Genomic DNA, 15,457 nt, shown 5'->3' with positions numbered 1-15,457 from the left:
ATGTGTTGGCAACTTGGACCGCCCTGAGTCATTATGATACCTATCCTGGTGTGGAATAGAAGAGAGGAACCAGCCAATCTAATTGTTGCCACAGTGGATTTTATAGTTGCTATCTCCCAGCAGGGAGAAGGCAGCGATTTATCTTTTCTAGAAAAGCCACTCATTCTGAATGTGGAGTTGCTCTCCCTGCCATCATGTATCTATCCATACAGCCTCCTGTAGGATTACCCAAATACCGGATACACCACCAGGGGATCCCATACTACACTGGTTCTCGCTCAGCACACAGCAGCACTCAATCCTGTGTTAAAAGGCCTACACAGGGATTGTGGCAAGGAGGTGCTGTCCTTTTCCACAGGATTTCTCCAGAACTGGAAGGGACCTTTAGAGACTCAAATCTTCCTGGGTGGTGACTCCAAACATGCCACACTTTGGGGCCACTATCCAGATGCTCCTGATGCTTTTTGAAACTGGGGGGTGGTGGGCCCTCATTTCAACGTCAATCAAGGCAATTTCATTCTGTATGGTGGACTTTTACATAATATCTAGTTTCAATAAGGTTTCTGCTTTTTGAAAAATGCAAAGCAGAGTAATCTAACCTCTTCATTTCCTGCGTAAGGAAAAAGGCTTAAAGAAGTGAAATAACTCTGATTTCCAGGCACCGCCTCCTTCCTGGCTGCCTTTACCCTGCTCTTACCTTGCTCCAAGAAAGGCTGTGGCAAGTCATGAGAAGCCAAGGGGCAATTTCTGTATCCAAGGATCCTGCACATCATCCCTGAGTTGTGATGGGTTTTCCCTCTTTGGCTGGGAGCCCCATCGTGACCTTCCCAAGCTCTGGTTGTGTGATAAGGAGAGTGGAATCTGAGATGAAGAACAAGGGGCCCCGAGGAGGAACGTGGCAGGGGAAGAGGACAGCAGAACCATTTGCCAGACAAGATCTTCAACTGGGTGGACTGGAGGCAATTGAGAACAGTTTTGAAGGTACACACTGAAGCAGGGGTGGGTGGGGGGCGGTGGGAGTGCTGAGGACAAGGGTAAGTTTGGGGAAACCAGTTGCCATTGGTCCTTTTCCACCTGCGGCTGCTGTGCAGGGAGGGGCTCAGCGCCCTCTCTCACACAGGTGGGTCCAACTCCAGGATGTCCAGATGTCTTTGAGAGAAAGAGAGAGAGAGATCGAGAGAGTGTGTGTGTGTGTGTGTATTAGGGTTGCAGACATGGAGGGCTACCTGTCATTTCAGAAAAGATAGGCTTTTCTGCCGATTACTTCGGCACGAAAGACATGACCTTCCCACGGTTCACACTGACCCCCATTTCAAAGGTGGGGAAGTGGAGACGCGGAGGGGAATCCTGGCGAGTCCGGGGACTGTCCACCCACTCCCGCCCGCATCGCAGGGCAGTGCGTTCGGGAGGGTGGGCTCTAGCACGGAGCAAGAATCACAGGTGCGGCGCCCACCGCGTCCCAGCGACCACCGCCGCCACCCCTGCCAGCGCGCAAGGCTTCGCCCTCAAGTCCGGCGGTGGTACGCGACCTCCCGGAGGGCGGAGGGCGGGGGCTGGGGGCGGGGCCTCCTTGTTGTTGTTTCTCCGGGGCACCGCCCCTCAGGGGGGCGCGGACCACGCGGCCGGAGGGCCCGCCTCCCCTCCCCCTCCCCGCCCAGCTCGCCCGCCTCTTTGTATCCAACATCCGGGTTTCCCCGCTGGCTCGGCTCCGCGGCCGCGGCTCAGGAGCCATTTTGGACTCGGTTCAGCTCCCCTCCCCCCACCCCTCCCCCCCGTTCATGGCCCCTCCGGACTCGGCCCCTGCGCCCGGGGCCCGGGCCCAGCCCCGCCGCGCTATGCCTGAGTCGGGCGCGCCCCGGCCCGCACCCCGCCGCCGTCCCCCGGTCCCCGCGTCGCCCCGGAGCCCGGGCCGCAGCCTGCGCCACCCGCAGCGGCCCTGAGCCCGGCCCCGCCGCCCGGCCCTTGGAGTCTGCACGCTGTCCGGGGACGAAGGCGCAGGAAGCGCGCGGGGAACGAGACCTAAGGAAGAAGCGGGAAGAAGAGCGCAGCCGCCGCTGGGCCCTGCGCGCCCCGAGAGCGCCGCGCGGCCCTGCCCGCGGGCTCCGGGTGTCCGCGGGGCGGCGCCGCGGAACATGACGGCGCCCTGGGCGGCCCTCGCCCTCCTCTGGGGATCGCTGTGCGCGGGTAAGGACTGGGCGCGGCGTGGGGGGCGCGGGGAGGGCGCGCGGGGCCGGTCTCGGGCGCCGCGCGGTGTTTACCAACAAAGGGCGGGCCCGTGGCCTCCTCGCCGCCCCACCTGCACCCAACTTGCCCCTCCCGGGGCGGGGACTGGGGGCGCGCTGGGCACCGTGCTTGCCGATCTTGGAGGGACGATCGTGTTCGTTCGGCGGCCTGGCGACCGCATGTTCGGGGTCGGGATCCAGAACCTCAGGGTCGGGGTTCAGGCTACTTGGGCGCGTGGAACCCAGGGAGATTGAGAGGAAAACCAAAGCGTGGAGAAGGTGGCCAGCTCTAAAGCCGGGTGGCGAGATCGTAGGTGCAGGAGGGGCTGGGGATAGGACTGCGCGACCCTCAGAGCCACTAGGTGTTGCGAAGCGAAGGGGGCTGCTTCACACAGCTAGGAGGAGTCCCCTGCACTCCGTCCCACCGGCATCTGCCTTGTGTTCCCCTCGAGGCGGGCGGTTGGCGCCCGCTCCCACCTACGCCCGCTTTCTCTGCGGCGGCCCCAGGACGCGAGATGCGGTCACCCCAAAGGACCGCTTTGTTCAGGGCTCCTGAGAAGGGAGGTGGGGTGCGAAGGAAAATTAACAGGTCCGTTTGTGCCTCTGAGAAGCACGTGGTGGAGATGGGTGACCGGCAGGGCTAGTGTTAAGCTCGCGTGCCTGTGGTTGAGCGTGTGTGGGTGCGGGTGTATACACGCGGAGTTCCCGCTGGGAAAGCGCTTTTCCCCAAGGCCGAAGCAGTGATTTTCCTCTTCTAGCGGTGTTGGGGCGCGCCCAACTCGGGTTGCGCGCAGCATTGGGCTCCGCACTCCGGTTCGGATGGCTCCAGGTAGACCCGGGAAGTGTGGGGAGCCGCTCTTTGAGGCTCTAGAGGGAAGATCAGGGGCGGTTGGTGCGCGGAAGCCCGGGCACTGGGTCCTGCGCGTCTTTGTTCCCAGCCCCCATTACACATGCAGCGCGGGTCCCCGCAGCCCGCGATGGCAGCAGCGCGGAGTCTGGGAAACCCGTGAAGGGCGGGGCCTGGCGTGCAGGGGCGGGGCAGGGATCCCCGCGCTCCTGCGGGGTGGCGGTGGGGGAATCTCCATCCCATCCCACCCCTACTCTAGGCCTCCTTTTAATGTAGCGTGGCTTAGCTGTCTACAGCCAAAACAAGTGAGTTGTCTGCTTGGAGTTTGGAGCTGCGTAGCCTGAGCGCAGGGAGTAGGGGATGAAGACCCCTTTATTGGTACTTGGGCATAGTGTGGGAGGGAGCGTCACGGCTCTTTTGGAGCCGTTTCCCGTGTGGTAGAAACAAAGTGGTGTTGTTGAACTCGTTGCTCTCTCTTTTAAGTGCTGCTTTGAGATGCTTCTGAAGGGAAAGGAAGGCATTGCTCTTCAGAGGATAGGGCCGCGCAAACCGACTTAACAGACACGCAGTAGCCCACTTGGCTGTCTAGATCCCTCCTGAACGTCCTGGGCTCTTCCAAGCCCCAGCCTGCAGAGGGAACCTCCTAAGGCAGGGCAGCCTCAGATCTGGAACCCTCATCCTAATTTGTCTCCATCTCGTCTCACCAGTCTCATCTCCCTCCCTGAAGAGGTAGGACGGGGTGGGGGGGGGCTTGGGCCCCTGGAAGGACTTTATTTCCCTCTTTCCCACTACTCCCCCCAACGTGGCTTGGGCAGTGCTGAGCAGTGTGTTCTGCGAAGTGAGGCAGCTGGAGTTAGACTGGAATCCAAGTACCTATGTTCCTGTCCAGAGAGGAAGGTGGGGTGGCTGGGTGTTTTTTTTTGACCACAACAGCCAGTTCTCTGGTGGCCACTGCCCTCACCTGTGAGGAGCCCTGGGAAGAGCTGCCCCAGGCCCACGGAGGGGGAGAGCTGGCCCTCCTGTTCCTTCGATTTCATGGATCGCCTTCCTTCAAGGTCTTGACTTGCTGTTTAGAAGTACCCCATCACCTGCAGCACACACAGGAGGAGGATCAGGAACAGCACTGTCCAACAGAAGTGCAGCATCCACCATTATATAACTTAAAATTTTGTAGTAGTGTTAATGAAAGGAAAAAGAAACAGGTGTCTTAGTCTGTTTGGGCTGCTATAAATAAAGACTATAAGCTGTGTGACTTCAGCAACAGAATTTGTTTCTCACAGCTCTAGTGTCTAGAAGTAAGAGATCAGTGTGCCAGTATGGTAGGGTTGTGGTCAGGGCCCTCTTTCTGGCTGGCAGATGGCTGTCTTCTCACTGCATCCTCGTGTGCCCTTTCCTCTGTGTTTGGAGGGCTAGGTAGAGAAAGATGATTCTTCCTCTTCTACTAACCCCAAATTGAGGGCCCTGCCCTCATGAACCAGTCGAACCCTGATTACCTCCCAAAGGCTCCAGCTCCAAATACCGTGGTATTGGAGGTTAGGGTTTCAACATACCGATCTTGAGGGGACACATAGAAACATTCAGTCTATACCTCTGAAACTAATAATATGCTATATGTTAATTAATTGAATTTAAATAAAACAAGAAAAAATAAACATTCAGTCTGTAACAAGGTGAAATTAACTTTAATGATATGTTTATTTAACTTAATATATACCAAGTAATCATTTCATCATGTAATCAGTATTAAAACAGTTAATGAGACATTTTACATTTTTTTGTACTATCATCAAAATCCAATTGTATTTTATTTTATTATTATTATTTTTAAAGCTTTTATCTGTTTGACAGACACAGTGAGAGAGGGAGTGGGAGATGGAGAAGCAGGCTTCTCTCTGAGTAGGGAGCCTGATGCAGGACTCGATCCCAGGACCCTGGGATCATGACCTGAGCCAAAGGCAGATGCTTAATGGTTGAGGCATCCAGGTGCCCTTCCAGTGTGTATTTTATTTTTATTTTTATTTTTTTATTTATTATTATTATTTTTTAAAGATTTTATTTATTTATTTGACAGACAGAGATCACAAGTAGGTAGAGAGGCAGACAGAGAGAGGAGGAAGCAGGCTCCCCGCCGAGCAGAGAGCCCGATGCGGGGCTCGATCCCAGGACCCCGGGATCATGACCTGGGCTGAAGGCAGAGGCTTTAACCCACTGAGCCACCCAGGCGCCCCCCAGTGTGTATTTTAAACTTAGAGAATATGTCAACTCAGACTTTCCCATTTCAGGTGCTCAGTAGTCACATTTGGCTAGTGGTTACTATATTGTATGGTGCAAGTCTAGAAGAAAAGGGAGAATTTATGCTGTAATAATGGCACATGGTGTTTATTACAGGACCACTGTTCAGTTAGTTCTGCGGGTTTTTTGTGTTCTGTGCCTGGCTCAGTATCCTTGTGAAATAAGTCATTTGGTTCTTGCCTTGCAACAGACATCCTAGACACACTTTTGTGGGTCTCTTTAGAACTTCTGACATCTGTCTCTGTATTTGGGGTTCAGATTAGAGCCTCTGGGGGTGGGGTGTATGCTTTCTGAGTGGAGTGTCAGGAGCCACTGGTGGAGGAGGACCTGACTCTTGTCTGTCCCATCAGGAACCTCCAGCTTTGCCCCAAGTTGTCCTCAGGGGCTGGATACTCTCTGATCCACAGATGTTGTGTGTTTCCTCGGGAGAGAAGTGTGTGTGTATGATGAGTGAGGTGACCCTCAGGCTTGTTGTAGTGGTGGCTGTCAGGGATGCAGACCTCAGAGCCACAGGCTGCTGGTGTCATCCCCCAGGGAAAGGAATCCTTTGCTCCCTATCCTTGTACCTGCTGGTTACTCCTTGCTGGCTGGCTGGGCTGCCCTTCCAGAGGAGTGGTCACTCTTATCTCTTAGAGGCTCTTCTGAGCTAAATGATACACGAGAAACTCACCCAGTGTTCCAGGCTCTGTAGCTGTGTGAATAAACAAGTCCTGGGACCCCACAGACTCCCACAGCTTGGGTGGGCCTCTGGTGTACTACTCTGCAGGGTTTTTCTGGGCATGCAGAATCCTCAAATAGCCCCTGGACCTCTCCTGGCACTTCAGCTAAGGAATTTTCAGGGAGCCCAGTGAAGGTTGCCCATTCTGTACTGTGGACCTTTGTATTGTGAGCCCCTCTGAGAATCTGATGAAAGCTGTGGACTCTTCCCCCAGGTGAATACAAATAAAGAGAGAGCACGTGCGCATGAGAGCCAGGGCAGGTATTGTGCATGTACACTTTCCCTTTAGCACTGATACCAGGAGCCTGTAGCCCCCTGTGTTGGACTCCATGAAGTCCTGGCTGCCTTACACGTAGCCACTGTACCAGGCCTGAGGGGCAACTTGTTGCCCTTGGTGGGGGGTGCACTGGGTTTCTTCCCACATTGCTTCTAACCGCAGGATGGGACTTCTTTACTTCTGCCTTTTGTGATCCCTGTGTAGTGTTTACATTCCAGCACTGCTCCCCTCCTTTTTCTCCTCCTAGAGGCAGCCCTCCCTGGAGGGCCTATGCATTCAGCCCCTTCCTGGGAGCTCAGGGTATTGTAGTTGGAGACCAAGGGACATCAAGTGAAGAATTAAGATTCCCTTGTAGATACTGGCCTATTACTGTAGGTGGAGATTTGGGGGCTGTGAGGAGGAGCTGGTGTGGGTATACTTTTGAGAATGACACTGGATAGGCAGTTCTCAGGCAGGGTCCTGGCTGGGCAGACCTCATTCTAGGACAGGGTTTCTCAGTCTTGACACTATGGACAATCTGGACCCCATGATTCTCTGTTGTGTGTGTGTGTGGAGGTGGTGGTGAGGAGACCTGTCTTGTGCCATGTAAGATGTTCAGCAGCATCCCTGGCCTCTGTTTTTTCAATACTAGTGGTACTTCTCGTTGTGACAACAAAAATGTCCTGGGTAGAGGGCTTGCAAATCACCTCAGGTTGAGAACTCCAATCTAGTGTTCCCATGCTTCAAAGAAACAGTTGTGGGAGGTGGGGTTATGGCTAATGCCCACAGCACCCCCCCCTTCCCGGATTCAGGGTGGCAGCTTGGAGTCTCTTCAAAGCCTGGGAGATCCCTGCTTGCTCAGCCTGCTCGGTCTTGAGCATTTGATTGGAAATGAGTGGCTCAGGAGTCCCTCTGCCAGCCAGCGAGGAGAATCCTGGCGTCCTTGAGTTTTCCCAGAAGCGGTTCGGGTTTCAGGGAGGTGGCAGCCGTGGGTGGCTGGGCAGCCTGCCTGCCCGCACCCGCCCACCCGCCTACCCGCCTCTGCCGGCCGCCTTGAGCTTTGCACGGGGGCCTCGCCCTCCCACTCGCGCAGAATGTCAGGCAGTGCGTGTTGCCGAGGCCACCGCGCCGCCTGGAACCCCGGGGCTGCCGGCCCTGGAGCCGCCCGAGCTGCGGCTGGGAGCTGAGGCTGGCCGGAGCAGTGCCGGGCTGCAGCAGGACGTGGGCATGCCCTTGCCCTCGAGCAGGCCGGCCGCCTGGCACCCCGCCGAGCCTGGGGACGCCAGCGTAGGGGGGCAGCCTCTCCCCCGAGGTATGGGCGCAGGCTTCCACCCTGGCCTCTGGGAGTCGGCGGGTAGGCCCTGGGAGGTGGGCTGGGCAGCGGGGGCGCCAGCACTGGCGGCCCTCACCCAGGGGGTTGGTCTCTCTGGGCGCGTGTGCTGGCTTGGCAGGCAGGCAGTCTCGTGTCTGTGCTCCATTCCAGCCTCTGCTAGGGGGGCTTTCTGGGGGCTCCTCTCTAATCTCGAGCTCGGCAAGGCACAGCTTGCTGCACTGGGACCCTGATTGCAGACTGGGCCCTTCAGGTGGGAGCACACAGTCCCCATCGCTTGCATTTCCAGGTTCTCCACACCACTGCTGTGTCCCTGTTTATTGGAAGGGGTTGACATTTCTGGTTTGGTCTTGTTGCCTTCTCAGAATTCTTTATTTTCTTTCCTTCCTACCTGTTCAGTCTTTATTCTGCAATAGACACCCACCCCCTTGGGGCTTTTTTTTTTCGTGGTCTTTCTCCACCAGACTGGGGCCCAGCCTGGCCCAGAGGGGCCTTTTTCCAGAGGACCTGGTGGCCCCTCTCCTGGATGCCCAAGTTGGGGGTGAGGATGGGAATGGGGGAGAGGATATGCTACTGCCTTCTTTTGAGTCTCTGTTTTAAGTTTCTCAGTGATGTCTCTGTCGGCTGTGCTGATTATAGGGGTTGGGGGTGAGCTGTGCTTCTTCCTGGCCCAGGATCAATCATGGCTTCGTGCCTTTGAACAACCCCAGGCTTTGCCCCGGTTTTTTACAGTCTTGCTGGACACATATATGTGCCTTTTTCAGACTCAGGGACTGGCGGCCCTAGCTGGGTGTTTTCATTCATGGACATGTGGTTATTGGGAGCAGGTGTTGGAAAGACAGCCTGGCCCACTGGGCAGATGTGTGGCCCTCCTCCCAGGGGACCTTCTCTAGGGGCTGGGCCTGCCACACAATGGGACTTCTCTTTGAGCAGAGGTGTTTTGTGAGGTGAGCTCGTGTTCTTGTTTGCAAATGTTCCTCTGCCGACTATTTCAGTTCCACTCTGACAACCAAGGAGGCTAAAATTAGTTCTGGGAAGGAAAAGGAAGGCTGATTGGAAACCCAAGCCCTTGGCTGGAGGATGGAGAAGGCTGCTTCCCGGAGTTTGTGGTCAAGCATTTCGGAAGATGTGACCAGACCAGCTGTTGTCTGTCCATCTGAGGAGAGGGTGGGGCCCCTGCTGGCCTCCTCAGCCTGAACCAATGGAAATGGGAGGCTGACTTGGAAGCTGACTCTCTTTGAGTGTTGATGTCAGGATGTTTTTTTCTTCTGACTTGTGTAGTGGTGCACAGTGTTTTCAGGTATGAGGACAATGCCTTTTAATGTCTAATGTCATTGACAATCCTCTTTCTACCTCCAACCCTCCCCCATTGATTCAGAAAGAATGCTGTGAGTCTCTGAATTCTCTGAGTTCTCAGAGCCCGGGGCCGACAGCCATGGGTTAATAAACCCGTGTACTTCTATGTACTTTTTGGGAATTTCCTTGTCACTCAAGTTTTGATGTTCCCTTCAGGTGTTCAATAGCCAGGCAGTCCAGGGCCTGCTTTAGAACTGGCTTGGGTGAACTGGGTTAAAGAGGAGCCCTGTGGCTCATGTTTCATTGGGGGGGGGGGAGGTCTAGCCTTTCTGCCTGAGAAACTGGGGATCAGGGTTCAGCTGTTCTAGGGCTTAGAAACAGAGGGGCTGAAAAGTTACAGAGGTGAATTCTGCTTTCCCTCCCGCCAGGCTGGCCCCTCTTGTGAACCCCCAACCTGAGAGTGGGTCCTGCAGGGGCACTCAGGGGAAGGAGAACTAGGACAATGGAGTTCTGCCTCCTTAGCCCTGAATAACCACTCTGAAACCTCCCTTTACTCAAGGGTCTCCTGGTTAGCTACCAGGGTATAGCTGGGGGGGGGGTATAGAGGTCACTTGGGCCATATTTCTTTTCCCATTTTAAATTTTATTAATTTCTGATTTTACGAATAATACACATACATTCAACTGCAGAAACCAGAGCCTTTTACCACCCTCAGTCCCCACCTGGTCCCATCTGAGTCCTTCTACACGTTTTATCTGTGCATCTGTGGAAGTACTTAGAGAAATAGGATTTTTTTTAAAGATTTTATTTATTTATTTGACAGAGAGAGAGAGATCACAAGTAGGCAGAGAGGCAGGCAGAGAGAGAGGAGGAAGCAGGCTCCACACTGAGCAGAGAGCCTGACGCGGGGCTCAATCCCAGAACCCTGAGATCATGACCTGAGCCGAAGGCAGAGGCTTAACCCACTGAGCCACCCAGGCACCCTGAGAAATAGGATTTTTTAACTTAAAATGGTATTGCTTCTTTTCAAACATTTAATTGGGTATAAAATGCATGTAGAACAGTGTAATTATCACAAGTGACAGCTTGATGAATTTTCACAAACTAAATATGCCTGTGTAATCAGCATCTAGGTGGAGAATCAGAAATTGACCAGCCCCTATCTCCACCAAGCCCTTTCTTGTTCCCTTCCAGTCTCTACCCCTATATCCCTAAGGGTAATCACCATCCTGACTTCTCACAGCCCACATTAGTTTTGCCTATTCTTGGGCTTTATATGAATGGAATCTTAACAGAGTGAATTGTTCTTTGTCCATCTTTTGCTTACCATGTTTATGACTTAATATCTGTATTGTTGCATGTTGTGGCTTTTAAATTCAGAGGTATGTTTTGGCAGTCTTTCTTGTATGTATGGATCTACCCGATCATTTTAATAGCTGTGTGAAATTTCAAAGTTTGTATATGGACTACATTTTATCTAGTCTGTTGATGGATTTTCTGATTGTATACAGTTTATGCAGGTTGGTTCTTAAGGACAGATGATGAGGAATTTCTGGGTCATAGGATGTGTGTATTTTATTTTTATCAAGATTTATTTATTTAAGGTATCTCTGCACCAAATGTGGGGCTCAGACTCAGCCCTAACATCAAGAGTTGCATGCTGTGCTGACTGAGCCAGCCAGGCCCCCCAGGACATGTACATTTAAAATTTTTTTTTAAAAGATTTTATTTATTTATTTGACAGGCAGATCACAAGTAGGCAGAGAGGCAGGCAGAGAGAGAGAAGGGAGGACGCAGGCTCCCTGCTGAGCGGAGAGCCCGATGTGGGGCTCGATCCCAGGACCCTGGGATCATGACCTGAGCTGAAGGCAGAGGCTTTAACTCACTGAGCCACCCAGGCACCCCTGTATATTTTAAATTTTAATAGGTACTGAGAAATGGCTATGCTGTTCCCCCCTCCCCATGAGGCTACCCAGGTGATGGCAGTGGGGGCAGAAGCTGGGTGAGATGGCAGGTGGCCTCCTGCAGCTAACTGTAGGCCTCTCCTCCCCCTCCAAAAATGAGAGATTGCAGAGGTTGGAAATAGCCCATTTCGTAAAAGGTGCCCAGACAAGGTCTAGTGTCTGAGGAGAGCCAGAGAGGCTCCTTCCTGTGTCTGAGCCTCCTGTGTTGATAGAGGAGAGGTAGCAATGGACTTGCCACTAAATGCTGCTCTGGCTATGCATGTGTGTGTCCGTGTGAGCTCACCAACCAGGCTTTACACTGCCTCCAGCCTCCAGAGAGACGGAGGCACTTGCTGAAGGTTGTGAGGAGCTGTGCATAACAGGGCACCAGCACTGGTGACCCCAGTGCATTGACAAGATTGTGGCATGGCAGGATCCTGATTTCACATGGGGGATAATGGTGGTAGGGGATATAGGAAACACTTGCAGAAGAATTATTTTAGAATCTGGTGAGGAGCTTCTTATGACAGAAGGGACTCTGGTGAGCTTCACTTCTGTCTGAACGTGTGCAGTGTTCCCTTGTATAACTTTCTGCCACGAATGGCCACGGAACTAGGGAAGATAGTTTGAGATAACTTTTTTCCAGAGCCTATGCTTTCCTAGTCTGCTTCTTCATCATGCTGTCCGCTATTTTACCACTCTTTCCCTGGGATTCCTTGTGTAAACCCACTTGTCAGGCTCTGCTTGTGGATTTAGGTGACTGTGGACTTACGGTACTCTTTCTAGGATGAATGACGTCTCGGTCAGCTTTCCCACTTTGTGCAGGTGATGTGCACTGTCTGTGCCTTAGACTGATAGGGCAGCCATAGAATGGGTGGCTTTGAAATACCACAGACTGGGTGTCTTCAGTAACAGAAATGTATTTTCTCACAGTTCTGGAGGCTGGAAGTTCTCCTTGGAGAGCTAGCAGGGTTGGTTTCTGGTGAGGACTTTCTCTGGCTTGCAGATAGCTGCCTACTTACTGTGTCCTCACATGGTCTCTTCTCTGTGTGTACATACACTCCTGGTGTCTTTTCCTCTTCATCCGAGGATACCAGTCCTGTAGGATTAGGGCTCTACCCTTACAGCCCAATTTGACCTTAATTACCTCTTTAAAGGCTTTACGTTCGGTACAGTCACATTGGGAGTTAAGAATTTGGGGGTGGGGGAGACACTCAGTTCAGCCCCCAACAGTCTGAAATAATAAAATTGGTTGAAAGGGAATTCTGTTTCCCTCTTGAGTTACACTTTGGAGTGGAAGTTACTTTTTCCATGCCTCTAGGGTCTGATTAAACACTTGCATGGATGGGATTATCTACATAGGTGATTTCAGTTTCTTTGTATGGGTAGAGCTCCTTTGGGTGTTATGTGCTCCTGAAAATAGCCTAAAAGCTGGGTAAAAAGTAGATATGGAAGCTTCCTCTTATGATGACCAAGACCAGCCCTCTTTCTGAAGGCATCTGGAAAAGATGGACAGATTGCAGCAACATCTCTGGTTGAAATCATCGTACAGCTAAGAAGATAGTGAAGACCTACCAGGACAGGATATGTGTGAGGCCCTGGGTGGTGACTTTGATGTTTGAGTCTCTTTTTAGCTCTTCCATATGGGCAACCAAGAGGGTTGCATTTGCATTTGATGGCCTTGTGGGGCTAGGAAGACAGGGATTGGAGTTTTCAACAGAGGGCAAGTATGGTGAACCTCTCCTTTTGAGTTGGAATTCCAAAAACTTGGGGCAAAGGGGAAACAAAAGAAGACAAACCTAAACAGGATTAGGATGTTCCGGAGTTAATTGTGCCCTTAGCTGCCTGCTAGGAACACATGTAACATTATAGGAATGTAACAGCATTGTAGGCCTCAAGTTATTTTACACATATCATTACTGGGTGATCATGATCATTTTAAATAAATAGCCATTTTAAATAAATAAATAAATAGCTTCGACATCACAGTTGAAGCAAAACCTGGGTGAGTTCCAGACTGGAGTTATCATAGGTATATTGAAAAATAATGCTTGCTATGATCAAGGAAATGAAAGTGGGGATTTCAGTAGAGAGCTGGAAGAATATATAAGAGCTAAACGAAAACTCTATTATAGATCTACGTTGTATATGGACAGAAATTAACTCAGTGGATGATTTTATCAAGAGATAAAGTAAAACTGAAGAGAGTATTAATGAACAGGAAGACAGATCAGAGGATAATATACAGACTTAGTCCTGGAAAGAGAAAAAGATAATACAGAAGAGAGGGAAAGATACAGAGAGGATGAAGTGAAAAGGGCTAAGATCCATGTAATCAGAGCCACAGAAATGACCAGAAATAAAAGACAGAAGCAGAAGAGATAATAGCTGAGAACTTTGCAAAATGAATGAAAGGCGTCAAGCCATAGATTCAAGATGCCCTGTGAACCTAGATAAGATAAATAAAATTTACACACCTATTCTTTTTTTTTTTTTTAAATAAAGATTTTATTTCTTTATCAGGCAGAGAGAGAGAGGGGAGGAAGCAGGCTCCCTGCTGAGCAGAGAGCCCGATGCGGGGCTCGATCCCAGGACCCTGGGATCATGACCTGAGCCGAAGGCGGAGGCTTTAACTCACTGAGCCACCCAGGCGCCCCAACACACCTATTCTTATTCCGGCCAAACTTCTGAACACCAAGGAGAGAATCTTAAAAGGCAGCCAGAGAAAAAAGGCATATTTACAATCAAAAGAGTAATGGTTATATTGACATCTAACATCTCCGAAACAGTGGAAGCCAGAAGACAATGGAATGATAGCTTTAATGCTAAAAGAAATAATTGTCAACCTAAACTTCTATATTAAGTGAAACTGTCTGTCAAGAATGAAGGTATCAGGGCACCTGGGTGCCTCAGTCATTTAAGCTTCTGATCTTGATTTTTGCCCAGGTCATGACCTTAGGGTTGTGTGGTCGAGCCCCATGTCTGGCTCCACACTCAGCAGGAAGTCTGCTTGAGATTCTCCCTCTCTCTGTCTCTCTGCCCTTCTTCCCTCCTCTTTAAAATAAATACATAAATTTTTTAAAAAAGAGTGAGGGTATCAAGTAAAGAGAGTGTTCTTCAGGCAGAAGTTAAATGATCTAAATGGGAGGTCATAGATGCAGAAAAGAATGATGAACACTGAAAATGATATGCATTTGGACATGAAAGAAGTGTGCTGCTGAGTTTGAAATACATATAAAAGCATCACATGACAACAATGCTATATGGAGAGTGCAGTGAAAATAGAATTTAATTGTTCTAAAAGTTCTTACATTGGCCACCATGAAGATGAAACTACCCGTTAATATTAGGTTTTGATAATTCAAGGAGGCATCTCTGGGGTAATCACTAAAGGATAGAAAGGTTATAACTTTCAAGCTAATAAAGGGGACAGATGGAATAGTAGGGAATTTACAAATTGAAAAGAAAGCAATAAAAGTGAGATAAGGGAACATAGAGCAGGAAAGGTAAATAGAACTAATATCCCTAATGAATATAAGATGCAAAAGTCTTTAAAACATTCACAGATAGAATCTATCAATAGGTAAAAAAATAATAATAATACATCATGGCCAACTATTTAGTCTCAACTATTTTAATTGGTTTAACAATTGAAAATCTAATCTGCCATCCATGTTAACAGAGCAAAACAAAACAAAACAAAAAACCCCCCCATAGGATTATCTCAGTAGATGCAGATAAAGCCTGTAGGATATAATCTTTAATCCTTGGAGTAAAACAGTTTGGAAATGCAAAGGACTAGAAAGAGTCAAGGCTATCTTAAAGAAAAAGAACAAGTTGTGTCTACTGGATTTGAGGATTAAAATGGGAAGGTTTTGGGATGCCTGGGTGGCTCAGTGGGTTAAGTGTCTGCTTTGGACTCAGGTAGTGATCTGGGTGTCCTGGGATTGAGCCCCACATCATGGTCCCTGCTTGGAAGGGAGTTTGCTTCTCCTTCTCCCTCTGCTCCACCTCCTGCTCATGCTGTCTCTCTCTCTCTCAAGTAAATAAAATCTTAAAAAAAAAAAAAAAAGGGAAGCTTTTGGTGCTAGATAGCTAAATAGACAATGGAATAGAATAGAAAGTCCAGAAATATATCCATGCCTATATGGATGCTTAATTTAAGACAAAGGAGAAACACAGAAGTTGGGAAATGGACCACTTTTCCCATAAGAGTCAAAGCATTTCAGTTCTTTTGAAGTGATATTTCATAGGCATGAGAAATTGTTTCAGTATTGGGAAGTGGTACTAGTTGATGGGGCTTCAACAGGGGAATAAATCACCCATTTTTGTCTCTTAGTATTATAAAATTTCATCTTAATAACCACTCTAGCTATGTTGACATGGTATATTTATTTCCATTCATTTACTTTCAACTTGTCTTTGTGAATTTTTTGTTTCAGATTATTCAGTGTTAGAATTTCCATCTGGTTCCTTTTTTTGGTAGGTTTTTTGTTTTTTTAAAGGTTTTGTTTATTTATTTGAGAGAGATCAGGAGTGAGTGGGAGAGGAAG

At 50.2% G+C, this 15,457-nt stretch overlaps 1 protein-coding gene across 1 annotated transcript in view; it reads left to right on the top strand.

Annotated features, from left to right (window-relative positions):
- Positions 1-2,132: 2,132 nt before the first annotated feature.
- The window catches only part of ACVR2B (activin A receptor type 2B), a gene marked incomplete at its 5' end in the record, with an annotated part of 31,310 nt that continues 17,985 nt past the window's right edge, over positions 2,133-15,457 (top strand). Inside the window, 2 exons of the mRNA XM_080809478.1 lie at positions 2,133-2,184; positions 7,429-7,647. Coding sequence (XP_080665604.1) covers positions 2,133-2,184; positions 7,429-7,647 — 271 coding nt within the window. The remainder of the gene's footprint in view (positions 2,185-7,428; positions 7,648-15,457) is intronic.

This window comes from Martes martes, assembly GCF_963455335.1.
Source record: "Martes martes genome assembly, chromosome: 1".
Taxonomy (NCBI): Eukaryota; Metazoa; Chordata; class Mammalia; order Carnivora; family Mustelidae; genus Martes; species Martes martes.
Note: the sequence above shows the minus strand (reverse complement) of the source record. Positions and strands in the feature narration are given on the sequence as shown.